At 52.1% G+C, this 21,546-nt stretch overlaps 1 protein-coding gene across 2 annotated transcripts in view; it reads right to left on the reverse strand.

Annotated features, from left to right (window-relative positions):
- Positions 1–242: 242 nt before the first annotated feature.
- Positions 243–21,546, reverse strand: part of LOC122365212 (pleckstrin homology domain-containing family H member 1-like) — a 184,910-nt gene continuing 163,606 nt past the window's right edge. For both annotated transcript variants that reach the window (XM_043336214.1, XM_043336215.1), the window contains exons 21-26: positions 20,975–21,108; positions 13,358–13,487; positions 11,792–11,880; positions 5,735–5,861; positions 2,739–2,917; positions 243–815 (exon numbers count right to left, since the gene is read on the reverse strand). In XM_043336214.1, coding sequence (XP_043192149.1) covers positions 773–815; positions 2,739–2,917; positions 5,735–5,861; positions 11,792–11,880; positions 13,358–13,487; positions 20,975–21,108 — 702 coding nt within the window. In that variant the 3' untranslated portion in view covers positions 243–772. The remainder of the gene's footprint in view (positions 816–2,738; positions 2,918–5,734; positions 5,862–11,791; positions 11,881–13,357; positions 13,488–20,974; positions 21,109–21,546) is intronic.

The following is a 21,546-nucleotide window of genomic DNA, read 5'->3' on the forward strand; positions in this document are numbered from 1 at the left end:
CCCCCTCCCAGTCCCCTGCAGTGCGCGCGAGCGCGGCCCAAATCCACCACGACAGCCATTAGTTGGGCAGAACCGCTCCCCGTGTGCCACTAAATCCCCGCCCATTTTATACCTCTATCTGCGGCACCAATCTACTTCGCCCCGGATCAGCTGTAGACCATAAACCGTCACATAAATAACCGACAGGCGGGGCATCCATCTTTTTTACCTCGTCCCGGCTCGCCCACTGAAATACTCACGGCGGCATTAATACAAATTTTATTCCATCTCTGCAAAAGCTCTTTGGCCGTCGATCAGGCCATACAAAAGCGGCCATGCAGTCGAACGTCGTTAATACATACAGCAGGCGCGGCTGGTTACAGCAGCGGCATTCAGACGAGCCACCAACACTGCCGACGGCGGACACCCACTGGGCACACACAGACACACACACACGCGGCGCGGCGGGCCGACATTACGTACACAGTACACAGAGTCACCGGCCGGCGTCACGGGCCACCGTCACGGCCGTTACAGACCGACCGTCACGTCGGCGGATAGAGATCAGACGGGCTGAGATCATACGGAGCGGCCCGCGGGAGGCCATCGCCTACCACATGGAAGACCTACACGGACTGGTACACCGGCGCTGACACCCACTCACTCACACACAGACACAGTCACATCCATAGGAGCGGCACACTGTGGTGACAATTGGCCTAGATCACAGGGAACGGAGCTATACGAGGGCTCGAGGAGGAGGCTGCGGCGGCGGCTGCGGCGGCAGCAGCGACTAGACAGCTTCGTGACTGGTACGGATCTTGGTGCCCCCATTCCTGAAACGACAGACACGCGTCGTTCAGTTGCCAGTCGGCCAGAAGGCAGGCGGTTATGAGTGATATGAGCCGAGAGAGATGCCAGGGCTGGGAGCGTAGCAGCTGAAGCGGCGCAGCGCAAACTGCTTCAGAACAGGGCCAGAGAGGCAGTTGAGGCGGACAACGCCGGGTGGTTCATGTGCTTTTTTTGACATGTAGGAGCAGAGCTTCGTGCATCAGGCAGAACTAAAAACCCAAAGAACGACACCTATCCTCAAGAAATCAGTTAACGGTCCGGTGTGGTATTTTATACACCAACACAACAGACGATATTCATGAGAGGGTAAAATGACTGTACATACACAGCTGGATCGCGCGGCCAAGAAACGTCTCCTTCCCAGCCAACAGACGCCCATATGGAGTCCTCAGTTTGGTTAGTCTTGGCCCCAAACATTCTGGAACACGTTCCAGACTGGCCAACAACTTACATGAACCGGGATTCCGGAGACGGGTCACGGTCTCCCCCGACGCAGTACAGACCCCGCCTGACCCGACTCGACACAGTCCAGCCAGATCATAGCTGACCCAATGTGACCCCAGCTGAACAGCAGTGACCCGCGTCCTGTGATGACCTGCAGTGACTCTTAGTGACCTGAGGTCACATCTCCTCTATGCTAACAAATTGCCAGAAGGCGTCCATTAAAGATTACCGGTGTTCTTGGGGAGATGGTTATGCCCGATCGAAGTCGATTTTCTCATTCACCAGTAAATCTCCCTCACGGAGACCAGCCATTACCGCAAGCTAGAGAAATATCGTCTTAACAACCACACACCATACTACAGAACCTAACCAAACCCCGTGCAGTTGAAGCCCTGACAAGCAGCTTACCGTCAACAATCTGCCGTTTCGGACCATACTGGTGGCATTCGTGCGGACGTCGTAAAAACGGCGTGATAAGCGCCAACTAAATCCCCGCGCCGGTAATAGCCCGATAAAGCTGGCAACCAGCTGCGAGCCACGAATGTTTTCGATAAGAGCGGCTTTTGTTTGGCGCTTTTTGCGCCCGGCACTAGATACAGGTGGTCGGGGAATTTCGGACGCAGCCGCTCGGGCCCGTTGTTTTGTTGAGGTGGTTTGTCGCTCGGTTTGAGACCGTTGTTTTGTTGAAGGCGCCCTGTCAATTTGTCCAAAACTGAGCGGGCCATACAATAGTCCTCGAGTAAACCAACACGCAGCTGCGCCCCGGCTATTTTAGAAGGCCCTCAATGGTTGCAGGGGCGGACGGAAAGGCCGTCCTGACATGCCTTCATCATGTTACAAAGTCTTCATCGTGTAACCTACAATTGTCATCGCTTATTAGTCACCATCATCCAGCATCATCATCTATGCATTACTGGAAACAACTGGCAAGTACAGACATAATCTCCCACTTTCAGTGATTGATCAGTCGATAATTGCTATTCACTGCTGTTCGTATACCCCATCAGCCTGTATTAGGCAGCAATCACCAACAATGAGCTGAGTCTGGTTGGACATTACGAGTATCGCAATCCGACGGTGCAGTCGCCGTCCCTACCGATTGCCGCTTAAGGTTCATTGCTCCATGTCATTGTCTTGTCGGGGACGACCCAAGCGATCCACCCTCTCCCAAACCCAGGGCCTCTGACTCACAACCAAAACCGATTATAATGCCACGTCCCTACCGCGACTCATCGAGTAGATCACCTAACTGTAACTCACCTGAACAGTTTATCTCACTGCGACTCACCCAAGCACCAAAACTCTCTTTCTGACTCTCCAACGAACATAAGCAGCTCACCCCACTGCCCTACTCGAACTCACCTAAGCAGCTCATCCCACTATCTGACTCTCCAACTCACCTCAGCAGCTCACCATGACTCTCCAACTCACCTGATCAGCTCACCCCGACTCTCTAAACTCACCTGAGTAGCTCGGCGCCCGCCTCGGAGCCCACGCTGGGCATTCTCGTCCGCAGTCTCTCCGGCCGGGAGGCGTGGACCGACCCGACCCTGGTCAGGGTGCCCATCTGGGGCGGACCGCCAGCCTGCATCCGACCCAGGGCGTTCATGTAGTCGGCGATCAGCAGTGTCAGCTCCAGAATCTGACGACAGGGGGGAGGGGTTACAGAGATGAGTGGGGAAGGGCGGAGGTTGGAAGAATAAGGTAATAATAGGTAATAGGTATTTCGGCTTACGGGCCACCACAGATTGCTGTATTTGAGCCCAGTTCTGTTCCTTCGTTCGTCCGCGTTGTCTTGGAGTAGTTTATAGCGAATATGTATGTATAAATAGATGTGGGGCTGAGGTGTGCGGTAAAAGAGACAACATGGGTGGACGATGACGGACGGATTACGGATACGATGAAGGGTCGGCTACAGATTGGGTGAGCGAATGACGATGTCGAGTAGCAAGGGGATGGCAGGCTAGGGCGACAAATCGAAAATCAATCGATTTTTCCAGAAAACGTGAGGGACGCAGTAAAGGACTTCTACATAGTTTACCTCAGCTACTGAGACATAATATATAATTTAAACGAATGGCTCACGTGAAAGTGCCGACATCAGGAACAGAGACAGAGACGGAGAAGACGCCCGACACAGAGGATTGTATCAGACCCTAACAACTGCGAGACACGGCTTAATGACAGTACCGAAGGGCGTCACTGGCCACGGCATACGCCGATTATAACTGGATGTGTATCGACTAAAGTACCAGGAATACCACACTCGCAACACCTACATAAACAGGAGACTACCACCGACTCGGCTGGCCAGCACCCATGCAGATCCAAAAGCAGGCTAGCCCAGACCCGGCCATGTCGGCCGGGACAGGAGTGGGCCGTGATAACATGTACCCGTGGCGGACAGCACAGCGGCCAGCCAGCCCAAGCGGGAATCGTTAGTCCGCCGACCTCACCTCATTTATCAGACAGACATTTTAATGAGCTCGTGCACTAATTAAGCGTACAGACCAGGCGTGGAAGTTACCCCATAAAAACACATCAGATTTCGGAGAGCTCTGGGGCAACATCAGCCTGATGGACGGACAACAGGGTCAGTGGGGGGAATCACGCAGATACTATGTTACATGGAGGGTAATATCAGGCCAGCGGAATAAGGGCGCTCCGGGGCGTCACGTCATTAAGAGACGGACGGAACCACGAGAGCGCTACACAGACACACATATGAAAATACAGACACCCAGACACCAGGGTACAGAGCCCACAGATAGACACCAGCGTACGGTTGCGCAGCAAGTCGTGCCAACCATTTACTCGGTAAGTACGTCGAGCCGTGATGGGAAGATTGTGATCATCCAGCTTTAAGTATAAAGAGCGATCGGAACCGTTCAGCACAGATCCACCTATCATAGATTGGACCCCGGCCTGCCGGCCGGCTAAATGGGATTATAACGAGCGCCAGCGTGGGTATCAGCGGAGCCGGAATGGGTGGACCGGGAGCGTTTGATCAGCTTGGAGCGCGTTCCGCCGGCGCGGCTGATGGCGACCAGCGGTCTATAATCGGCCCATATCATTACCGTCAGGGGCGCGGTCCGTCTAACCACTAACTGTAACTACGGACGCCGGCGGCGCTGTGGAATGATGGAATTCGGATGGGTTCTTGTCATTCAAACCGCTCTGCGGAGGACTGAATAGAACTCTCCGAGCCAAGAGTACAACTGGAGCGTATAATAAAGGAGGACACACAGCCCAATCCATCCGCACACAAGAAACACATCAATCCTCATGCTATCTATCGCACTTAACGAGCACATAAAAATCCCATCAAGCCGGGAGAGGGCGGGCCGAGCGGGGAGAGTTCTCTCCCCAGCCCTCCGTTGTCATCTCCCCTCCCCTCCCCCGCTAATGACACAAAGCCGGCCGTCCGGCGGAGGTTCGTCAGTGTGCCAGACGCGTGCCGGGCGCGGCGGTAGCGGTCCCTCGGACACCTGTTCCCCCACATACGGTCCACAGGGGCGGCGGCACCTGACGCCTGACGCCACGGGGCGCCATGGGAGAGGGGAGAGGGGAGAGGGGAGAGGGAAGGAAAGGATGGACGAATGCGCCGTGGGTGGCAAAGAAGAATTGCCGTGCGTTTAGAGGGCACTGGGCCTCGTTTCATAAAGCGAGTCCGTAACTTACGCCGGTTTTTGGTCTTGTGTTGCAAGTGCATGTCAAGTGATAGATGTATTTCCCCCTCTCCCTTCTGTTCTTGCTTGCAACATAAATAAACTCAACGATTCAAACTATCGGAATCACTTCACATGCACCTGTAATTCAAGACCAAAAACCGACGTAAATTACGGACTCGCTTTATGAAACGAGGCCCTGGTGTGAAACTATCGAGAGAATAAAACACGGAAGAATGACGGGGTGGACGGATAAGACACAGATAAATACACAAGAATGCATGGATGGATGCATAAGCGGATGGTGCCAGATGAACAACCAGGACACAATCAGGCCCACAGCAACATACAGTTATAAGCGGAGATACGGCCACCACAGGGCCGCGACATCGGCATCCTGGCGTGACGCTTCTCCGGGGGCAACACCTCGCGTGTAGCGGCCGTCTCCCGACCTTTTCACAGACGGAAACAGACGGACAGACTACCGGCGACCGGACCTAGAGGTGCTCCGACCCTGGTAGTGGCGGGGACCGGCGACCTCTCCAAGGGTACCCATAATGACCGGTCAGTGCCCGGCGGGCAGCTGATCGCCGCGGGCCATGTAAGGAAGGGATTAGGGAAGGATAGGGTGGAACAGAGATAATGAATTGAGAAGAAAAATAGAATAAGAAATTGATAAGAGAAAACAACAAATATTTTCGAGGAAAAGGACAATCACGAAGATACTTATGCACAGATAAGTTAAACAAGGAGAAAGCAGTTTTGTAGCTGCTGTGACGCGCGGGACTCACCTTGGGTTTGGGCATGTTGAAGAGCAGCTTCTGGGTGGTGGCCGCGTCTGAGCTGCCGTTCTCCGAGACGACCAGCATGAAGTCGTCCTGGCAGCCGCCGAATGTCACCACGCTGGTGTACTGGTACCTGCCGAGGGGGAGACGTGGTTACTGACGTGGTTTCTGACGTTATAACATTATTACGTATGTACGTGATTAGTGTGGATTAGCGTGATTAGTGTGGACGTGTGGACATGAAGGGGTGATGTAGCAAGTAGCGTTGTTAATGATGTGGTTACTGAAAAATGTCGAGGGTTGACGCGGTTACTGAATAAATGACGTTAATAATGCCGTAGTTACTGACTAATATATATTTAATCGGACCGCGTCCTCGGTATACCAGGTATTATTCGGTGTGCCTAGCCAAGGGTGTTTTAAATAATGCCCGAACGGAGTGAGGGCATTATTTTTCCTAAAATATTAACCGAACGAAGTGAGGTTAATATTTTCAAAAATAACACGAATGAAATGAGTGTTATTTTTGCATTTAATGCACGAGCCTGCGAGTGCATTAAATATAAACACCCTTGGCAAGGCACACCGAATAATGCCTGGTGTACCGAGGAGGCGGTCCGATTACATTTATTATAACGACTTTGCGCCGTTCGTCGCTCAGCCCGTCTGTTTAAAAGGGCTACATTGAGGGATTGGGAAAAGAAACGGGGCTTGGTTTTCTTTTCGGGGAAACACTTGTTAATAACGAAGTGTGTACTGTTTAATCAAATTAATAGCGCCAATTAGGAAATGCAATAGTGGTATAAGTGGATTGTACAATGTCTCGCTCAGTCTCTTATATTCATATGCAGGCCCTCTTGCAGTACTTGTAAAGAACTTATGCAGCCAGGGCCGCCTTCTGTGAGAACCGTATACTGAAAACGCGTATTTACAAGCTCTGGTCTATTCCATCATCTCTGTATCATGTTTGCCTGGGTATACCTACCAGACACTTGGCCTGCGCTGCGCCTATCTCAAGTGGCTACAGCCCATTCTGGGTCTTCCTTGTGTTGGTTGGAACACCTTCTGCTTCTCTATTCGCCAGTTCTTGGGAGAGCAAACTGCAGTTTTTTCTCGCTGTCTGTATGTACCATTCGTATCCATTTTCTGCATTAATGAGCATCACCTTTGAGTGATCGGACAAAGCAGTGGGCCTATGAGATTAAAAAAAAAAAATATGAAGGCGTCTCAAAGCTCTCTCTGAATTTGATTCAGCTCTGTGTTGCCTTCGGTGCCTGTGTTGCCTTCAATCTCAATGCAGGCCAATATTTATTTTTTCAGCGAGCAGCTTCTTTGTGAAACCATTCGGGCTCCACCACGGAAAGAAAAAGTCTGATTAACAATATTATTCCCGGGATTAATGTCTGTTATACCGACGTTTTACTTAAAAAACTGAAATCACGCGCGCGTTTAGAGACAGTCCTCCGATGCTGCCAAAATTACTCGTGCTATCAAGATTTAACCATACTTTTTTAACATGCGTGAACGGCGCAAAGTCGTTATAAATGACGTTAATAATGCCGTAGTTACTGACTAATAACGTATATACTAAAGCATCTACCGAGAAAGATAACTACAGCGTTTTAATGGCAGCTGCTAAGCAGTGACGTGATTGCCGATCACGTAGTTCGTCATAACTGCCGAGTGCTGGGCGTTGTGAAAGTAACGCCATCAATGACGTATATCAATCCAGGAAAGGACTGACAAAGATGACATGGATTAGTACCCACCAAGCCACTAACATTGTGTAACCTGAATGATTCACAATTCCGGTAGCATGTATCTTGCAGACGGTCCGACCACAATCTGCACTATTCAGCCACCTGACAATTCCCGGCGCCTGCATTTTAACCCATCGCATGCTTGAATGACTGCAAATGGGAGTGTGAGTCAGGTTGAATGTCGGATTGTCGGGCCCTTTCCTGCCGCATGACACGGCACACCGCAGCGCCTGGCGCGCGCTGGGTCGGATGTAGGTGATAGTTACACAATCCAAGTGTCACAGTGTACACTGTAAAAAATATTGACTAGCCCCTCGTCAAATGATTCTCAACGCTAAATGTCGGGGGTACAGACTAGCATCCTACTTTTGACACACGCTGCGAGCCCCTGGCTTGTTTTGTGTTCGTCAGATGACAGTTACCAGGTGTCGGTTAGTTTTTACCACGTCCCAAAAATAGCTGGAGCGTTTCTGCCTTGTTTTGGAAGCAGGTCCTCGTTAATGCTGTGTATGATAACAAAGTACCTAGTAACAATAATAACGAAAAACAATGTCAAAACGAGGGCGGCTTGTTTAGTGACGATGCTCAAAAGAAGCATCGTCTTGTTCCTACTTAACGAATGAAGCTCAAACTAGGTCAAAACTAACGTATTGCTCAACCCATAGTCAGATGACCAGCAGATCCTACGCCGCCCAATCCAGTCATCAAATTTGCCAGCGAATTCGTTTGAAGACCATCATATTATTAAATATCGGTGGTCTTCAAACGAAATCCCTTACCAGTTTGATGACGAATTCATCCGGCCCATTCCAAAAACGCTCAAGATAAAATGAAAGTGTATTTCTGAAATAATGTGCTTTCTTGCAATGCACCTTTCGTATATCAAGCGAACCTTCACTTCCAGCGCCCGTTTACAGTTATCAATCGAATGAAGCATGCACATACCACCTATCGATAGATCTGAACCTAATAACACAGAAGACATTTTGTAGAGTACCTCTGAGCCTATGCAGTGAAGCCCGTGAGCCGCCCAACCGCAGCTGCCTCATGAACTTGATGATAGGTCTGAACCTCAGATTGGCCAGAGCTTGGCCGGCAATAACCAGCTTATTTATATCCTCAGTTGTAGTGACTTAGGGTTTGGAATTTGCCAAACCTAAGTTTTGATTACCAAGAGAAATTTTGTACTTCTTGCACTTGCCTTTTCTTCATAACTTTGGCGGAAATCGTCGTAGTGAAACTTCAGTGTTCCGTTAGCTGTCGGTTCTTGAGAGAGTTGGCCAGGCCAGACACCGGGGGCGGCTCCACAACTTTCGAAAAATTTAACCTAAGTCCTATTGCACTGCATGGAGAGCAATTCATTTAAAATCGCTCTTGTTCCCCCCCCCCCTCGACAACTTTGCAAACGTCTCTGCGCGATTTGGTTGAGAATAATGGCTTATGGCAAGTTATTAAATCAGAACGTCGATCACTGCAGGTCATATATCGGCAAGCAATTCTTCATAACTAGACACTGCACAAATGGAAACGATACAGGTTTGCCCAGTGATAAACACTCGCACTGCACAGACGCGTGCACCCCCGACCGAACGCGGCACGGCACAGCGCAACTGGCGCCGGGAGCATTAAGTGAAGGATTCCCAGGTGCGCAACTTTATTGCGAACAGTAAAAACCTACCGCAAACGATTAAAAAAAAAGTTTTAGGGCAATCGGAAATACAAATGTATTGACTTATAGAAATAAAATTGTCATTCACCTTCCAAATAACCCAACAATTTATTTGCCGTAAAAAGTGTCTGGAAATGGAAAGTTGCAAACATGATTCAGCAAGAAGGGAAACACAGCAGCTACCTGGCGAATAATCTCAGGCTGGTTTAGTGACGAGTGCATTGCTACGGCTTGTTCCTCACCCTTCACAGATTACTATGACAAAACTACCCCTAGTATTTTGATCATCCTGAGGCTGGCTTTCACCTAATAATTTGATGAGGGTCTTCCTCGTTTCGGATTGAGGCGAAAACAAAAGTCAAACAACCTTGATAGTTAATTCAGCACTTCAAAACAAAGGTACACCTAGGGCATCATTACAATACCGGATCATAACGATCTGGATAGTTCTCAGCCTGTAAGCGAACTAAGCGGTAACTAGTCAAGTGGTAGGTACCGGAAGCATTGACAACCTGGTGACTGTTTCGAGACCCTTGTTTTGACACATAGCTCGTCAATATTTTTTACAGTGTAGGTACCGCTGCCGGAACTGCGGCCAGTACCGGTCCATGACCTGCCTCCCGGTCATCTCCGGAATGAGGTGAGCTTTGTCATGGATGCAGGCACACGGATACGGACACGGGAGAGGAAACGGATCTGGTGCTGGCCAGAATGCCAGAAAAGCATCCAAACATAGCGACACCCAGCTATGGCTTAGCCGAACATAAGTGCATTCACTATCTAACCATTCAAATAACAGCCCCCGAACACAAGCGCATTCTGGCCAGTCAACCTCAGCTGAATTAAACCATCCCCGCTCGTCTCGAAAACAGCTAAGGTATGACCCAAGGAGCCTACAGTTCAACAAATTCCGGGCAGAGCTATTGCTCTAGACAAATGCCCGGGTTGTTGCGCTGGGCAAAGACCCCGTGCCTCGCGACACCATCGTCCATAGGCAAAGGCATACAGCGGCGCACTTTGTAACCGATGACGTCATTGCCGGCGCTGGGCACTGCTCGCCAATGACAATACCGAACTAATTGAATTAGTCTATTGATTTAACGAGCAGCCCCGTATTGACCGAGCAAATTTGCGGTCGGTGCTCGGAATACGGAGCGGTGTGCTGTTAGAAGTTGACACCCGGTATGCACTCAGCAAAGAGCCGCCCAAGAATGGGGGACCAAACTCCCTGGGTAAATACTGCTGTTATACGTCGGACGAAATGGAAAGGTCAGTGACACCGTATACGCTCCGAGAGCAGGCGAGGGGCGACAGTGCTGGTGGTGAAGACGATGCCTCACCACCACGATCGACCTACACACCTGAAGAAACGTCGCACGAGTATTTCTCCAGCTCGCCGCGGTCAGGGAAGTCTGCCACAACTTCAGCCTTTAACTCTACCCAACAGCGACCACGGTCTAAGTCACCTCTCCGGGAAGGGTCAACATCGCAGCGTTCCTCGTGGACCCAGACCGCCAGACGAGCCCACTCAGGCCCCAAACACTCTCAGAGCAGACAGTGCAATATACAAACCCGCCGGCCAGCTGCGGTGTTAACATTGCACGCCTGCCGACGGTATACAGTTACGCCGCCTGGCATGCAATTATGGTCAGCACGTTATTAATGTTATGCTCGGCACTTCATCACTCAAAATGCATCAAATATTTTATGGAATGTAGCTGCATAATTGAACATGAGATCAGATGCTAACAGTCACTACACATCTCAAAAGTGTCCAAAAACTTCACAGACTCCATAAAATATCACATTTCAGGATAATGGCTAGATCCTATCCCTAATCATTAACATTATCCCAATAAGTGAAGCACATGACCAGATACCACTGGTGGCCATTACGGAAAGCATCTGTCGGGTGGATTCCCGTGTCAATTAACATAAAAATTGGCATCTTCTTCCAGCACACTGCTGGTAAATGATACCGCACGGCACAGGCGGAGACACCTGACCTCAGCCCGAGGCCGATTCACGGGTCCTCCTACCCGTATGAATGGCTGCAGCGTCGGGTATCGCATTGCCCATTAGACATCGAAGCCCGCCGTGCGAGAGGCAGGAGAAATCCCAGCTGGGAGTCCCGGAATAGCCACCTAATCAGAACGGCGGCCCGTGCGGGAGCGACTGGGAGGAGCACGTCAGAGCGGTGATCCTACGGCTCGTAATGCTGTATCAAAGGGTATCAAAGGGTAGGGTAGGTAGGTAGGAGGTCCCCCAAAAATGACTTGATTACTTTCAAACTGTGCACTGCAAAGCTTACCACATGCAGTCCTGTATCCTTCAACGTATTTTTCTGAGCCTTCTCTAGGCTGGTTCTGATCAGACTCTGACCGATTTCTGTCCCATACCTAGCTTAATGTTGTCCCCGAGTCTGACACAACCGCATCATTGGCCGTACTCCTTTGCTTGATCCTACCATATCCCTCCCAGTTCCTCACCTGGCCGTTTCCTGCAGCGTGTTGACAATGAGCACACACAGCTCGCTCCCATATTGGCTGACCGTCCATGCCCCTCGCTGTCCCTTCCCTGTCCCTTGCCTGGCCATCCCTAGCTCTCCCTGTCCCTCCTGTCTCTGTTCCTTACCTGGCGGTCTCCTGCAGCGTGTTGACGTTGAGAACACAGAGCGCTCCCTCTCCCGCCGCCAGGAACACAGACGTGCCCTCGCCAGATAGCTGAAAACAGACAGCGACACGCAGGTCAGGTAAGTTCAGATACGGGACAGAGCAGCGGCTCAGTTCACAGGTCAGTCAGTCACTCACAGGTCAGTCAGTTTTGAGCACGGAATGACGTCAGGGTAGCCCTGTCTGTCAGGGAAACAGCATTCACAAACAGCTTGTTGCCGAGCGGTCCACGCATTACCTACCCTCTTTGTGGCGGGAAACGGTTGGTAGTTCGTGCCTACTTGATGCACCAGCGACAGGAGTGTACCCACAGAAGAAGCTAGTTTGCTACGTAACTCGATGGAGCCGGTGATGAAATGCGATGACATGATCGCCTGGTTATCGATAAGCGAGCTTAATTGTGGAGCCATCATATCATTGCAACCACAATTTGGAAGAATTCGACCTTTGCAAAAATGACGGAATCATAGTCACTCTAACTAGCTACGCTCAGTTACGAACAGCGAAACATCAATACGGATTATTGCTAAGAACAGTTATTTTCCAAAAATGTCAATCTTTACTTGATGAGCAATTAGACGAATTAGCTAATTATCTTAATGGAACCTCGAATGACGTGGCGATTACAGGGAATAACAGGCGATAAAATCTGAGAGTATTATGAACCACGCTGGAATATCCATAATTATCCCATGATCACCGACCAGAATAACTATCCGCATGTTGGAAATGAACTGCGTTTAGTAAAGTTTTAACTATTTGCTTGCTCATTAGGTGCTCATGAGCTATAATAACTTTTTTCGATATAAGACAGCTAGTATCCAAAATACCTCTAAAATCATACCTTTAAGCGACTCTCCGGTCTATTTTTAATATTGCATCAGGCGCCTGCCGCCTGTGACCACCGGCGCCACGCAGCCGATACACCGCTCTGCCCGCTCCCCGGCTCGCGGCGGTCGGTCGCAGGAAGCACAGTATCAGCGGCGTGTGGCCGAGCCGTACCCCTTCCAGCTGCACTCCCCTCCCCGTCCATACGTCTGACCGAGCCAATATCCGGCGGCTGAGGACCCTTCAGGGGCGCGCCCCCAGCGCCGCTCCCCACTCACACTGACCGAGACTGAGCCTCCCGCGCCGGTCAGCCCGGCTCCAGTGGCCTCTTGAGACGGGCCAGAGACTATATCCGCCAGCCGCGCTCACTCGAATACACACCGGATCAGAAGGAACCTGAGCCCTCTTATACACAACCTAGCATCTCAAAATACCCGCCGCGCTGCCTCTTATACAACTCACCGTCAAAAGTAAGAGCTATGCAAAGTAGCAGGAGCTCTCTCTTCCCCTTCCTCTCCCTTCCTCCCTCCCTCCCTCCCTCCCTCCCTCTCTCTCTCTCTCTCTCTCTCTCTCTCTCTCTCTCTCTCTCTCTCTCTCTCTCTCTCTCTCTCTCTCTCTATCTCTTTCTCTTCCTTCCCTCCCTCCGGTAGAATCACGCCAAACATTGTTCAAAACCAGACCAAGCTTTTAGCTTTCTCACCTTGGCTTTGAAGAGCGCCGACCCGAAGTGGGGCCACTTTCTGGTGCATGTTAGGTAGATGCGAACACAGTCGTGCGTGCTGCGACCGCGGAGGGAGCTCCACTTCTCAACGAGAGCGCCACTCAGCTGCCTGTAAATGAGACGGACGCGGGTCAGACTGAGGCCAGAGGGGGTGGGGTGCAGTCAGGCTCGTGAGGTCAACTTGGTCAGACTAACGACTATCCTCAGGCTATCTCGAGGTCAGACTGACCAACACAAGCCACTGACAAGCGATCAGTTGTCACTGGCTGGCGGTTTGGTTTGCCGCTGACAAGCTCAGAAGGCGGCGGTGACAGATTAGGACCAATGTGGTCGCATATCCCTCCCTTGCAGATTCTTCAGAGGTAGCAAATTCCTCAAAGCCATCTCACAAAAATCGCCCTAACATGACCCACTCCTGTGCTGCGTCTCTTACACACGGCGCCAGTGCCGCATCCAAAAACGCCCCTCGGTATGTCGCGGGTCAGCGATTTCCAACAGAGACGCCGCGCTATCAGCACCGTTGCCGCGCCTTCCGCCCGCTGAGATGCAGTAAAGACGCTGATGCGACTATAATTGCGCCGAGAATGCGTGCAAAAATGGTCACAAAAACGGGAAACGAGCTTCACGCCTCGCTGACTGCCGCATCTTTCTGCGGACAAAGAGCGTGCCGAGATGGGAGGCGGCCACAAAGGGGCGGTGATTGGGACGGAGAATGGGATGGGCGCAGTGCGCGGTTACAGCTGAGAACCGGCAGAGGGAGAATTAAGGGGATCAGATGAGCCTGGACAGGATGGCTCGCTGCGCTTAGTGAGCAGTAGACGGCGGCCTGCCAGCGACTACGCAAAGCTACTTCAAAAGCGGCTGGTCGTGCCGCAGGCGACACATATTTCAAAGGCATGTATGCCAGCGGCGGCTATGCACATTACACATGCTTCAACGACAGACTGCCAGCGGTGCCGGGTACAGACTTCAGTCGGCCGTGCCTCGACCTATATCCGACAGACAATCTCAGGCTTTATGTTGAAGTGCAGATAACAGTTTTCAATCTCTTCCCACATCTCGCCGGATAACAACAGGATATTGTGCGATGGAGCAACAAAAGCTTCCAGAAAACTTCTCTAGCTTATCGAGAACTGGAAATTGAAGATCAAGCCTTGCTATTCACGCATCATTGCGATGCAAACAAATCTTGGATCACATTTCAAAACATCGCGATACTGCGAGCGATGTTTGATTACAGCATGATCTCTGGATGACTCAGCTCTATCAGTCATGCATGTTTGACAGAACCATTGCATTGTATGTATGCCTACTCGGAAGGGATTATCTGACACGACATTGCCCGGTTCCGGCACGTTGTTAGTTGGGTCAGTCTGCCCACCCCACCCCCCCCTCCCGCCGGTCGCTCAATGCCGCTTCCAACGAACATACGAAACCCCAGTTTATCTTGTAGCAGCACAACCCCGGCGTAAATCCCAGCCGTCCTTCCATGTACCGACTCCGACACACGGGCACACCCCGTGTCCCGGTCCGCCGCCCCTGTCCCGAAGCGCTGCAACCCGTGACAAGACTGCTGTGAGCGCACTCGGACTAAGCCCTGCCGCTCGGCCGCTCAGCCGCGATGCCCAGTCTCGTGTCGGCCTGTGCCCAAAGTCGACACAAACACCGACACACACCGACGCACACATCCTAGCCGGCTGGCGAGGCTCAGACTCCTTATCTGTGCGGCACACAGCCGCCGCGCCAGCCGGACGTGCTGATTATCGCCAGAGCACCCCGCAGAACAACACAACGAGCGCACGGCGGGGCGGCAGGACGGCCCAAAGCACCGGATTCTCCCCAACAGCGGACGTCACAGAGGAGTAAGCACCGTACATAGCGCCGCCTTACGACACAAAGTCGCAGACAAACGGCGGTCTTACTTGCGCCGGAGCATTCCAGCGATGTTGAGCGGATCAGCAACGGGCATAAAACGTGCTTAGTAAACGGACAGCGGTGAATGTGCTTATGACGCGGACTTATCTGTAACTAATGACTGCCGGCGGCAGCATCAGATAAGGCATCGTCCCACTGAGGATAATTGGAAAGCGCTGATAAGACGGATTGTCAAGAATGCCATGCGAGCTCAGGGATTTCTGAAGTCTCGATAGCAGCGACCTCATTGAATTCCTTTTAATTACCGAAGAAATCGTGACATTGCTTCGGCATGAAGTGCGCAATTGAATTTTTCCAGTTCCACTTTTTGTTGGTTTGTGCAAAGTACGTAAATGCGCTCGGCGCATCGTGTGATTTTTCATCACAGTCTGCGGTGGCGACTCCGCAGAAGGCGAACGCTGATGGCAATCTAAACGAGTTCGTCAAACCTGTCGGGACATCGCTCGAAAAACTCCCGTCTTTCGCAGTAAAGTACGTCGCGACCGCAGACGCGTCGCTGATGAAGTCAGCAATGACGGGGGCACCCCGTCCCGACATCCCCGCCAGTGCTGCAGCTCATTCGTCTGTCCAATAACAGCGCCTTTGCGGTCTCATAGTGCGGATCATCGACCGAGTCACACGGCACACGGCAGGACAGAAGCTGCCGTTTTTATCCACCAGTAAACCCCGCCGTCAATCCGACATGACACATTCTCAGAGAGCCGAGAGCGCACCGAGTTCTCATCACATCGATCGGAGAAAAATCCGAGCACGTTCGAAGAACGCCAAACGACGCCCAGCCGACGGCGGTGACCGACAGCGACTTTCTAATCCAGACAATCGTCTGATGCCGTGTGCCTCGTACCGCAATCGTAAACCCAAGCTTTACCCCGCTGCCAATCCCGGCTTTCACCGGATCGGCTCGATCGTCGATGCGGTCCTAATTGCAGTGGAATCTCGCCAATCCGCCTCTGTTTGATGTAGGAGTTGGAGGCGGTATTCCTAGAGGCGTGCGGCCTCTCCAATGCACTCAACGCGGGGCGAATCTGCACCATCACCGATCCAAACGGAGCTTGTTAGCGAGCCGACCACAGCACGAGTGGAGCCACTGGAGGCCAATCGCCGGCTCAATCACACCACTTGTCCAGTAGCCGACCGCAGAGCTGTTCTATGAATCAACTCGTGCACGCCGCGGCCAGTCGGCACGCTCAGAGCCGCCGACATAATCGTCGTCACGAAGGAGGGTACACCCGCAGCGCCGCGTCAGTCAGACTGCAGCGCCGCCCGCTTATCACATGCAGCTCGGTATATCTCCGTACATTGGAAACACGACACGCAAAGTAGCGCATACCATGTCGACAGGTCATTATACATAAACATTTATATCGTATATCTGCAGACCTTCTTGGGAAGCTGCTGATAACAGCCGAGTGCTACCAGTGTATCACACATTGCACAACTCTCCGGGGAATGGTCAATGCGAGTCCCGTCCGCCCCGAACATTTCCAGTGAGTCGTGTCTGGATGACCGGCACGAGGAGGGAATGGGGCACGATTCCGGCCGGATGAGGGCAACTGCAGACGTGATTTAGACGGGCCTAACTAGGCCTGATACCGAATCTGAACACGACTGAAACACAACTGAGGCCGGATGAGCTCAGTAAACAACAAGATGGCTGGAGAGTCGAGATCAAAAGAGGGGGATTGAACACGAAACAACCAAAGTTTAACAATGGGAAAACATTATACTAGCCACAAAAGTTGGACGGAAAGGGCAAAACAGTGAGAAAAAACGACAGCGAGTCTTATCTCTAGTCGCGTTATCTCCCTCCCGGTTTGTCATGTTTACCATCCTCCGGGCGCGGCAGACATGGCGCAGGACCGACAGATCCGGCGCAGCGCGGCGCCGGATGCGCAGTGCATCCCCCGGGGAAAACGGGGCCTGTCCGCCAGCTGGGTAGTGTCAGCACCGCTCAGATAGCCGGATAGCGCCCGTCGCCGGTCTGGACAGCCGTCCGAGGCGCCCCGCGCCGGCCGCCGGCTGCAGAGCGCCGATATGCGATCGGTGGGCAAATAGTGCCCGGCTACCGCCACCGGCGCCGGCTGGAGAGACTCCCAGGGCCACACCCAGTCCGCCCGGGGCACATCGAACGCAGAACATGACCGGAAGCAGGCAGGGAACGAACTAAAAGCAGCGCCCGGTCAATCAGCCAATGCACAGAGTGTGACGGACCGCAATGTCTGGGAGTATAGCTGAAAACAAACCGCTAATTCATGAAGTTGAAATCAGAGTCGACACAAACCCATGACCGTGAGCCAGACGGAACAAAGTAGCTCTCTGGGTCGTGCAGGTATCCCATTCAGACTAGTTCCACTTTCTTACCCACCACTCGAACCACCAGAACCAGTAAAATCACCACCACTACCCCCATGTCTCCCAAAGCCCGTTCTAAACCGACCCCAAATCACCGCCGGAACAATCTAAACTCGACCACCTCCTCGACCGCGACAGCCATCGTCCGTCCACGGCCGGAATACCTTCCCAGACCGCCTCTCGGCCCGGGGCACGCCCCTCCCAGGCGGCGGCGACCCCGGCAGACCGACGAGCGCCGTCGGCCGCCACAAAAACACCCACTAATGACGTCATTATAGTCCGAGAGGCCGGCGGCGTGCTATCGCACAGTGCCGTGACGACGCACGCAGCACGCACCGGCCGCCCGCTGTGCAGGGGCACGCGGCGCCCGCTAATGCAGGGGAGGGTGGGGGCATGAGGGCGCCTATATTATTGCTCTGGTCCGCATTATCGGAGGCTGCCGAATGTCGATATCAGGCGACACGCAATCAGCAATCGATTGAAGGTATTTAGCAAACCAAGAGCAACCAAATCGAAGATTTTTTAGGTCAACACCCTCAAGGCAAGCTACACCATCAGCAAACTAAACAAGAGATAACAATTTCGTTCGGAGTTTCCGGGAAATCCAACGAGTTCCGGCTGCTGTTTGTTGAAACATATATTCAAAGTCATTCATCATGGAGATCCGACGTCGGTCCATTATTCAGATGCTACACTGTCGGACCCCATAGCCGAGCCATCACTACTCCATTGCAAATGCCCCGTACATCGGCGGCCGGGCCGCTGCAGCATTCATAGCCCGCAGCGCGGACCGGGGCCGGCCCTTTGATATACACTGCCTACGACACGGGACGGCCCTCTGTAGTACAGGGCCCGGCGGGACCGCCCCCAACCCCAACCCGTCACCGCCGGACCGCGAACGGGGGAGATGGGTGGATTGGAGACCGTCCAATGGCCATTCTCAGGGAATGGGCACGTCAGAAACAGAGCGTAATAGTCGCAGGACACGAGAGGCGGGCCGAGATTACTGTGATGTATGCACGCGTTGCTAACCTTTCTACAGTGGAGCCTTTAAACGAGAAGGAACCCGCTGTCACTAAAACAGCCGTTTCATTGTGCCCACAGCGCTAACTATGACTGCAAACGACACTGTGGTTTGTCCCTAACATCCTGCATACTGCATAGTGTATAACCCGCTGGGTTCCGCCTCACACACAAGGCATTCGTATTCACATTCACAGACAAGCACAAACGGATACACAGGGCGCACACAGCCAATGTTCTCTATGCAGCGGCAAAACAGGGCCCAATCAGAGCCCACAAAGGGTCCAGCCAGGGACTGAGGGACGTAAACTGCATTGCAACAACGGCTGCACTGGCTTCATTGTCGCAGAATAGAGTCGGCAACAAAGGATTTAGTACTAATGTGAGCGGACAGGACGGTGTGTTGGACAGAACTCAGGCAGACAGGCGGACACACGGGCTGGCATCAGAGGCAGCGCCGTGAAAGGCACCGTAGGGTAAGAAAAAACTCAGAACATCTGCCTTATACCTTTACGGTGTGCCATGGCTACTAACGTTTCCATCTTGCTCTATCAAAATGTTTCTTCAGCATATCCATCAACTTGTATTGGGGAAAAGTCACGTTTATCAAGCTGCATAAAAGTTATGGAATGTAGCAAGCCTACTATTTCTGACAAAACTTCAGCGAGGGATGGCATCAGTCAACCATCCAACAAACAATAAATTACTGCTATCTCAGTTGCAAGCAGATGTTCATCAATTCGGCATTAGGAAAGCCCAGAGATGAGATGTCTGATGTGGCAGAGTCAGCTCGTCCCGGCGAGGCCGGGAAAATCAACATACGTCATCCGTTCGCAAACTAGACACTGGTCCCATCAAACCATCACTTTTATACGGCTGGGGGATGCACATGATAAGTCTGCCCTGGAGCGCCTGCAGTTCCCCCTCCGCCTGACCCTACCGCCGGGGTCGCCGCCACTTCCGACCATCACCGGTTGTGTGCCGCATCTCAAGACGATGTTTCGTCATTGTCATGGTCACATCCCAGGAAATTCCCAGCTCTCTAACATGCCACACATACTACGTCAGCCTGCAAACGAGCATCTCAGAGCCGGCAGGCCCCCCGGATTGCAGTGAAGTGGAGTTTTATACACAGCTTTCCAATCGGTTTACATATGTGGCCAGGGCGGGTGATGGGGCAGTGGGGTCGGATCGACTGACAGGGGCTCGGGGATGATTGGCGATCGGTGTAAAATTAGCCGATAAGGTGCGGCTTAGCTTCCAGGAAAGATGACTGGTGCAGCATAATTTGACGGCTACAGAAGCCACTGGGAGCTCTCGGATTACCGCGAATCCCGGCACAGCGGCTTAATAACAATCGGATAAGAGCCGATGGAATGGTAATGCCACCTGCTTAGAGCTGAGTGGGCTGGCCGTAAGAGCTGAAATCCAATCCCCAATAGCGATAAGAGTGTCTACCTACGGGCAGAATACTAAACTGACCGAAATTTAGTTTCATTATAAATGCCGTATCTGCTGTATTTTTGCGTCGTACCGAAGTTGCCGTGCATAAGTTGCTTAAAACGTGCACTTAACCTCCGCTGTAAAAACGTGCGTGTTGTACACAAAGTCTCATAAACGCAAAACAGCCTAACCACTGCAAGTTTCCTAGCTATTACGACGTCATAGCAAGTATTAATTCTTTGAATTGCTGGACAACAAACCGCACAATCCAATAATAAATGCCGCATTGTTCTGCCTTTGTTCAGCATGACTGAAGCATGCTGCGTCCATTATATAAGCATGTCTGAGGCATGTAACAGAGGGCTTGGTTATATATCACCTCACCACGAACATAACAATTCGGCATATTATTGCAGGAAGAACAAGCCTCGCTCCACCGCAACTCCTTTTCCACCGACAAGGCAGCCGGGCCGGCATTCCAATCGCAAACGGATGTCGTCATTAATTAACACTGCCCCTATCGCGGCTGAAGGCGGCTTAGCCGCAGCAATACCGCACGTGCAAAAACTCCGTGTCTGGAAGAACCGATCACCATCCATACGCTCCCCACTTTGACTCGCTCGAACCCACCCCTCTGACCCATCAGCGACTCTTTCTTAGTCCCCTACGAGTGACCTTTCTGACCTTTCCCATTGTGACCCGTATCCTCACACAGTGACCAACATGGTTCCGTCCCACACTACTATGACCCGCCTGATCTCTAGCCACATCGCAAACCGTATGCCCTCAGCACGACTCCCTGAAACCTTCACTGACCCGTCTCTGTCCCTGTCGACGACTGACCTGCGCTCGTCCTGGCTGCACCTCTCGCGGTACCGATGCGGGAAGAATCTCTCCAGGCACCTCTCCACCTGGTGATGGTTGACCGAGGCAGCCGATCCCCGAGCGCGCTCAGCCGTGTAGTCGCCCAGGTCAATCTGAAAACAGAGGGTTAAATGTTAGCCTGAGGGTTAGTCGGAGCCCGGAGGGATGATAGATTGATCTGGGTTACAGGAAGCTGTGAATACTGAAGAGTCATGGGTGAAACAAAAGGACACGATAACCCGTCATTACATGCTTTTTCCTGTGCTCGCGAAATTCTGCCGATGAATATGAGGTAATAGGACTACTAAAAAAAAAACGGATACTTCTCAAATCGAGACAAAGTCAGATAAACGGAGGAAACGAATACTCGGTCCGTAACCCATCTCCAAACCAGAAACAGGCCGTCCAGTTCCGGCCAGAAAACCGCGCACAATACTCCGCGCATACAATGCACAGTGGAGTCTCACAATGCGGGCGACAATAAACAATACTCCATTCAGGGGGTCTGTCTCGGCCGCATACGGCGGGTGGACACGGTGGCTAAAGGAGCC

Source organism: Amphibalanus amphitrite, unplaced genomic scaffold (assembly GCF_019059575.1).
Source record: "Amphibalanus amphitrite isolate SeventyFive unplaced genomic scaffold, NRLGWU_Aamphi_draft 000722F_arrow, whole genome shotgun sequence".
NCBI lineage: Eukaryota > Metazoa > Arthropoda > Thecostraca > Balanomorpha > Balanidae > Amphibalanus > Amphibalanus amphitrite.